This window comes from Triticum urartu, chromosome 7, assembly GCF_003073215.2.
Source record: "Triticum urartu cultivar G1812 chromosome 7, Tu2.1, whole genome shotgun sequence".
Taxonomy (NCBI): Eukaryota; Viridiplantae; Streptophyta; class Magnoliopsida; order Poales; family Poaceae; genus Triticum; species Triticum urartu.
Window position 1 is genome coordinate 493,733,493 of NC_053028.1, and position 8,333 is coordinate 493,741,825.

General features: G+C 45.4%; 1 protein-coding gene across 1 annotated transcript; it reads left to right on the forward strand.

The window, feature by feature from the left end:
• Window positions 1-2,631: 2,631 nt before the first annotated feature.
• LOC125519804 lies at window positions 2,632-8,333 on the forward strand (the record flags this gene model as incomplete). Its single annotated transcript, XM_048684573.1, is given in 4 exon segments — window positions 2,632-5,445; window positions 5,520-5,623; window positions 6,053-6,122; window positions 8,182-8,333. Coding segments are annotated over 4 exon segments (3,020 nt in total), but the record flags the coding sequence as incomplete, so codon positions are not given.

Genomic DNA, 8,333 nt, shown 5'->3' on the forward strand with positions numbered 1-8,333 from the left:
CCAAGTAGAGGCATACTAGTGACATTCTGTTTGTCTATGTATTCACACATGTACTAAGTTTCCGGTTAATATAATTCTAGCATGAATAATAAACATTTATCATGATATAAGGAAATATAAATAACAACATTATTATTGCCTCTAGGGAATATTTCCTTCAAGAGCAACAATGGAGCTTGGGGATGGAAGAGGTGGTCAACTCGGAGAAGAAGACTCCCCTTATATAGTGGAAGAATAAATCCAACCGTTATCCACTAACTCAGTCTGCGACGAGTGGTACTACCGCACCAGAGACGCGGTACTACCGCCAGGGCCCGCGGTACTACCGCATGGCACTGCGGTACTACGGCTGGCGCAGCAGTAGCTAAACCAGCCCTGATGCGTTGAAGCAGAGGGCGGTAGAACCGCTGATGCGGTACTACCCCCCTTGCGGTACTAGCGCAAGGCAGGGATAGTCTAGATTGAATACATCCGTGGCAACTTCCGCTGAGTTTCGATCTATGCAAAAATCCGACACGGTACTACCGCAAGCCAGGAACGGTACTACCGCGTAGGGCGCAGATGTAAAAAATTACATCCGCCCTACTTCCGCTCGTGCTGCTGAGCCTGGCCTGAGGCCACGGTACTACCGCGTCCGAGAAGCGGTACTATCGTGAGCACCTGCGGTACTACCGCGCCTAAGGCCGGTACTACCACAGGGGCCTGCGGTACTATCGCTCTGAGGAGCAGTACTACTGCATGCCCCAGTTCAGCAACACTAGAAGTCCTTCCTTTTGTAGAGATACGGAGAAACGGAGGATGCTCCAAAGAATCAAAGGAAATGTGGTGCAAAAGGAACAAACGTGTACATGTTGATTCCACCCAAACCTTTTCAACACGGACCCCCTCTTAATAGTACGGCTTTCCTACGACTCAAATCCACCGAAAATAAACATAGAGAAACGCCGTCTTCAATAGTCTTCGATGGGCACCAAATCGTCTTGTGCCTAGACATGATATATCTGAAATGCTCAATGCACACGATTAGTCCGCAAAAGCATTGTCATCAATCACCAAAACTACTAAGGGATAAATATGCCCTTACAAACGTATTACCTGGTGTAAATTTCTACACACACAAGCCCAACAACTACTATGTATCAACAATCCTTGGAGTAGCAGTTATGCAACCGGATGCATATTCCTACCTCCCTTGCACCATTGCATCTGTTTACTAGTCAAGGCATCGAGTCTATTGATTTTCTCTAATTTTCTATTTTTATGATAGTGTACTTAATACCTTAAATTGACAATTTTTGTTACAAAACCTAATCGAGAGGGCCAAGTGCTCATGTGATTTAACGAACAACCAATGGCCTAGTCTATAAGAAAAATAAAGCTTAAAACCTAATGATAAGGTTGATCAGAGGACAATCATACATTGCTTAAACCCCATCAAGGATCATCCAACCCCTGACTCGAAACTAGATTCCACCACCAAACACAACCAACTGACGAGGCCCAACAAGATCTAGAGCAGGTGTGAACGAAGCTCTTAAAAAACTCCTCCTATTGGGGCAAATCTTGCACCCATAGTAACTCACACAACAACTCCATTGAATACCATGTGAGGGGACCCGTCCATGCTAAAAGTCACCACCACCATACTGGATCAACTTAACCATGATCTAGCGCAAGGGCGAACTCATCGACAATGCCTTCAAGGAGGAGAAAGACGTCCACACACACCATCTTCACTAGACATCTGAGACCATGCCGCCGCCACCAGCGCTAGCAACACGAGGTTCGCCATGCCTTTAGGTAAGCGTGAGAAAGACGTCCACACACACCATCTTCACTAGACATCCGAGACCATGCCGCCGCCACCAGCGCTAGCAACACAAGGTTCGCCATGCCTTTAGGTAAGCGTGCACCCATGTTGCCCGCGAGGCCTAGCTCCGGCGCGAATGGGCCGCCGATGAGCCATTGAGCTATCTGAGTAGCCGCCCTCAGATCTTGAAGGCCAACGTATTGACTATCTATGTATGTACTCAACTAGTGTATGGAAATTCCTCTTCTCGACACTTTTCCCGGTCTAAAAATGTCTGCTATGCACATGAACTATCATGTAAATTTTACTGTTATATATATGAACTACCAAGTTTCAAGTGTTTGATCTTGCCAAGTTTGTTAAAAATCAATGCCAAAGAGAAGCACAACATTTCATTATATGCAAATAAAAAATGAAATGGAAGATAATTCTCTTTGAGGCTTGGATACGACAAACCGAGTTTTTAAATAGGCTCCACAACCTTCAATTTCTTTTAGAGTGCACTCCAACAATTTTTTTGCAGTTGGATACGACAAACTGAGTTTTTAAATACCGCAAACTGAATCAACCGAGAATTATATGTACATTAACTCTCTTTTTTTGAAAAAAAGTTCTATTTTTTAAAAAAGTTGAAGAACATTTTTTTGAATTGAGTTAAAGAACATCTTAATAAAACCACCAAAGAATTTCCCTAAAAAATTTATCAAAGAAAACAAAATTTTGGAGACAAATCAAAGAAAACAGTTAGATAATTTTTTTTCAAAGAAAACAGTTTTTTTTTGAGATACAAAGAAAACAATTGACAGTACTACAACGAGCGCCTGCCGTTCCCCCGAAAGAGAAGTCGCCGCACAGTAGCCTAGCCTAGTTTACCCGCCTGGGCTGGGATCATCCGCCGACCACCGCCGGGGCGACTCTCCTCCTCCCAGATCTCCCCGTCCATGAAGTGCCACTCGGTGGCCGCGCTCTGGTCGCCGTCGCCGCCTTCCCACCACATCACCGCCGTCGCGGCCACCCCCGCCGCGCTCTTCACCGGCGCCGCCGACGGCACCGTCCTCCACTGGCCTCTCCCTCCTTCACCGCCCTTCCGCGCACGCCCCTCCTCCCTCCTCTGCGCCCACGCCGCGGCCATCACTGCCCTCTGCCCCCTCCCCTCCCCCGCCTCCCTCCTCGTCTCCTGCACTGCCGGCGTCCTATCCCTCTTCTCCGCCTCCGCCCCCCTCCGCTGCCTCCGCCGCCGCTCGCTCCCGCCCTGGGCCGGCTCCCCTTCCCTCTTCGCGCTCCTCCCCACCTCCTCCTCCTCCGCTTCGTCGAACCCCCGGGTCGCGATCCTCTGCCACCCCCACGACGACCACGCCCACCGCCACGTGTCGGCACTTGTCGTCGTCGATGCCCGCACCCTCACGGTCCTTCACACCGCCTTCCACGGGGCCCTCTCCGTCTCGCTCCCGAGGGCGATCGCGCTCACGGTCTGCAGCGATGACAATGCCGTCAGTGTTGTGCTGGCTGACGCGCAGGGGCGGGCGCAGATGGTGCCTGTGGTGGAGGGCGCGGCCGTCGAGGGTGACTCGCCGAGGCGGCTCAGCGTGAGTTCCTTGTCCAGCTTTGCATCTGCAGAGGCGCCGGATGGTACGGTGGAGGCCGTGGCGTTATCGGACGACGGGAAGGTCGTTGCCTTGGTGCTGAAGACGAGCTGTTTGTTGAAATGCGTTGTCGAGGGTTCCGTGCTGGGTGAGGTGTCTCTGGCAAACACTTCGCTATGCAAGGAGGAGGAAACAGGGGTCAAAGGCTGCCTTTCTGGAGGGTTTTTTCTCCACGGAGAGGAGTGGGGAGGCCCTCACTCTGAGGATGGCACTGTGGTCAGGAGCTTGGTGTTGTGGAGCAGCAATGGTGGTGCCATGGTGTACAAGGTTGCTGTTGGTACTCCTCCATTGTTTGGGTGTGAGGCTGTATGTAAAGTTCCTGGTATTTCATCCGAGCTGGGAGAAATGCCAGTAGTTCAATATTGCCAGATGGGCAACTGTCTTATTAGGATGGAATCCCGTCCGTATAAGATTGGTGGTTCCTTGTTTTGGAAACCGTTCATCTCCATATGGTCTATGAATCAACTAGATTTGAGTATTGCAATGAACACAGAGAGCCCACCTTTGAGCAAAGTTCTTGGAGAAGGCAGTCTTCAGGGAGAAGAATTTAGGTCAGAGCTCTCTAATTCACTACCCAAGTCAGACAATGGAGTGGAAATAAGTTCACAGATGTGCTCAGCATACATCAATGGATCGGGAAAGCATGGAAGGACCGTGTCTTCTTCGATGGTACTTTCCGAGGATTCTTATGCTCCATATGCCATAGTTTATGGTTTCCATAATGGTGACATAGAAGTTATCCGATTTCTCAATCTGTTGCCAGCCGCACAATTTGGTAGCAGAGGGGTTTACCCACATATTTCTGAAAGATTTTTCTTGGGGCACAAGGGAGCAATTCTTTGCTTGGCTGCACACCACATGCATGCCCACTCTGACTCTAGAAGCTTTCGACGAGCACTCATATCAGGGAGTTTGGATTGTACGATTCGTGTCTGGGATCTTGATGCCGGCACCCTCCTTTCTGTGATGCATCACCATGTTGCAGCGGTTAAGCAAATAATACTACCACCAGCTTCGACTCATCAGCCTTGGGATGATTGTTTTGTTTCTGTTGGAGAAGATGGCCTTGTAGCACTTGTTTCTCTTCAAACCATGCGTGTCGAGAGGATGTTTCCTGGGCATTCTTGTTACCCATCAATGGTTGCTTGGGATGGAGTAAAAGGGTACATTGCTTGTTTATGCCGTAGTCTGCACTCTTGTAATGACGTGGGCAGCATATTGTATATATGGGATATGAAAACAGGTGCTCGAGACCGAATTATTAGAGGGACAACATCTCAATCAGTATTTGAACACTTCTGTAGGGGCATTTCCAAAAATTCAGTTACTGGTGGCATCTTGGGAGGGACAACTTCAGCATCTTCCTTACTTGTTCCAATTTTAAAAGGCACCCAGTCTCCTGCAAATAGAAATGGGATGAACATCTCATCTATACCAACGAACCATCACAATGCTGCAGATTCCATATCTTTGAGTGTCTCTGCTGCGCATGATGTGAAGGGGAAGACACCAGCTCCAGTTGATAGAGATAATTCTGCATATAGTTCAGGAAAATCTGGCTCTGCTCAGATAACAAACAAAAGAAGTAAGTACCCCATAAAGTGCTCATGTCCATATCCCGGCATTGCAAGTCTGAGATTTGACCTCACTGCAATTATGTCTGCACAAGGCATGTCAAACAGCAATAGTGATAGGCAGTTGAGAGATCATCTTTGTGGTGATGCTAACAAAGAAACTATGCCGCCTGGAGCTTTAAATAATACTTCTGGGATCCTAGAAATGGATAGCCCATCTAGAGAGTCATTGGAAGGGCAATTACTTCGATTTAGTCTCTGTTTTCTGCATTTGTGGGATGTTGATTGTGAGCTGGACAAATTACTTGTGGATGAGATGCAAGTTTGCAAGCCAGAAGGTTGTCATATAGCTACAGGGGTGGTAGGGGACAGAGGCTCGTTTACGGTGATGTTCCCAGGGAAAGAAGCCACTCTTGAGGTGGGCTGTTAACTTCATTGTTGCTTTGCATTTAAGCACATTTGAAGTCTAAACATGATATTTTTCTGTTTCAGCTTTGGAAGTCCTCTGCTGAATTTTGTGCTATGAGGTCGCTGTCAATAGTTTCCCTTGCCCAACGCATGATCACATTATCTCGGTCTTGTACAAATGCTAGCAGGTACTGGGTCATCTGTTCATTTGCATTTCGTGCGGGTTCATATTCTGGATAGTGTGAGACTGGCATCTTTCATTTGGTTTGCTGGATCATTGCAGAAAAGAACTTTACAAAAAGAACATTTCAAAAATAAAATGTGCGGAAATCTTGAACGGGTTTGGGTATGTTTTCAGCATCTCTGTACTGCACTAGTAATTCAACCAATGATTCTTAAGTTCTACCTGTGAGCACCAAATGTTTGGGAACTCTTTTGTAATTTGGTTAATCAGCATTTGTATTGTACCACTTCCTGGTTGCCGTATCAAATATGATACCATTGCACTATTTAGTTACTTTTCACAGTTCTGATAAATATGGTTCTTTGTTACTTTCAAGATAGCATCAAATTCATGTCTTCCATTTTTCTCATCTACGCTGCGTGTCTTGCTGCAGTGCCTTGGCAGCTTTTTATACAAGACACTTTGCTGAGAAAGTCCCAGATATAAAGCCCCCATCCCTCCAGGTTCTACTACATTTATTGCACATTGTTTCTTTCAGTCTTATGAAATTCTTCTTTTATGAAAGCAATTTCTTTGATTATCTTTATTGCATGAAGAAAAACATAAGGAGGAGTTATATTTTTTTGTTGCAGTGGCTTGCAGGAAATTAATTGATAATAGGTGATATTTTACATATAGGTGAAGGCTTAATTAATATCTGTGATACTCCTAGCCTAGTTGGCTAGTTTGGTTGGGCCATGAGGTGTTACGCATCAAGATATTGCCCTCATCTCTTGTGTTCACCGTGGGTTATGCCAGTGTGACTTTGGAATGCAGGGCGCTAGGGTCCGTTAAATAGACACAAGACAACAAATAGATTGGCTCTTGATGTACAAAATATGTTTATGGTTAGGACCACTGCACACTTTTCCTGATCAGCCACTAAGATTGTATGTGACGTCCTGATCCGTCTGGTTAAGTTCCGTGTGTATATCCCTCTAGGAACAAGAGTAGGACAGGGTTAACCCTTTGAAGGCATGCAACAAAGACAAAATTTAGCTGTTAGTGCACATTTGGGCGTTGGTGCATCACAATTTGTTATCACATAAAAAATATTCTGGCATGTTCTCATACTTTCGAGTTTCAACTGGGTCACCAAAATAGATCCCCCCACCCCCGTGATGTTCATGCATAAATGTAAATGGTGCTGTGTTTTATTCTAGAGCCGTATTCACATACATAAGAGATACTTCAGGACCAAATAAATGTCCTTACATGCATTCCAGATAGTTTGCCTTTTCCGGATCTGTTACCTTAGTAGCAGATGCAACTGCCATGTTCTGTAGACCTGGTTATGGCGATATCCATTACCTGTTATAAAGCACATATGTTTTTAGAGTTTGCATGTGTAAATTATAATCTCTAATTCTCTATAGTTTATAGTTTGCAATGCTGAATTTATTGTAGTATGATATGAATGCCAATTGAAACAAAACTTTTGGATGAATGCCAGCCCATGATTTGGATCAATTATTATATAATGACTGCTTACAGTTGCATCTGTATTTCACATATTCCGGTTGCTACAATACAGGCGCATCAGTTTACAGACTAATTTGGAGCACTACATACATGTTCATGTTCTATAATTTCCATCCCTATAAGTTAAACCTTGTTTAGCCTTGCGGTGGAAATTTGCTGGGATAATAGCTTATCTTTGTAGTGCCATGATCTGTAAATTAGATTCTTTTGAACTCACCTTAGCATGCATCATTGTTGGGGAGACATGATGGATAGTGTTAATGAGAAATGGTGCATAATGGGAGGACTATACCCTACGGGTGTGGACATACTGAGTCGACCAAAGAGTGTCTAGGGAACCCTGGGGCCTGCACCCAATCATGCCAAACTAGTAACTCGGAGGAGATAACGATGAACACACTATTTCCAGGATCTTATTGTTGCAAGAGATATATTCCTTGTAACCATGCAAGATCGGATCGGATCGTATCGTCCTGAGGATAGTTACATTGCTACCGGAGAAGGCAGGCCTATATCGAAGTCTCGACGGCCCTCGCCGAAGATTATCTTGAGCCGCGAGGCTATACTCGCATGACCTAGTTTTCTCAGATCCAATCTACACTCTAGAATCTCTCATTCATCAATACACATCAGAGGGCTTGAGCCTGGTAAAGCACCATGTCTCCATTGTCTCTGACAAGATCTCTTAGGGCACCACCCCTCTCTCTACTGTTCTCCACAACTCCTTGGTAGATCATAAAATCGTCGACGAATGGGGTCAGCATATTTTGAAATTTCCCTTTGATTGGAAACTATTGATCACTTGGTTAGTATGCTAGCTTTGCTTCTATTCTGGCAAGGGCTTGAATGACCAACTGCTTTTGTTCTACCTATAAAGGGTAACCCTGTGACTTGTCAGAAATTCACTTAAGCATTTATTATAGGAAATAAAGCAATGTGTCTTGGTATTCTGTTGCACTTCTGCATACTTTTATTTTCTTCCTAATAAATACATGAAAGCACCACCATCTTTTTGTAACTTAGTGATATGTATTTTTCCAGCTTCTGGTGAGCTTTTGGCAACATCCTTCTGAACATGTGCGAATGGCTGCCCGCTCCTTATTTCACTGCTCAGCTCCTCGCTCTGTTCCACAACCCCTCCGTGTACAGAGAAATAAAATTCCTGACCACTTGTCTTTATCTGATCATATGGA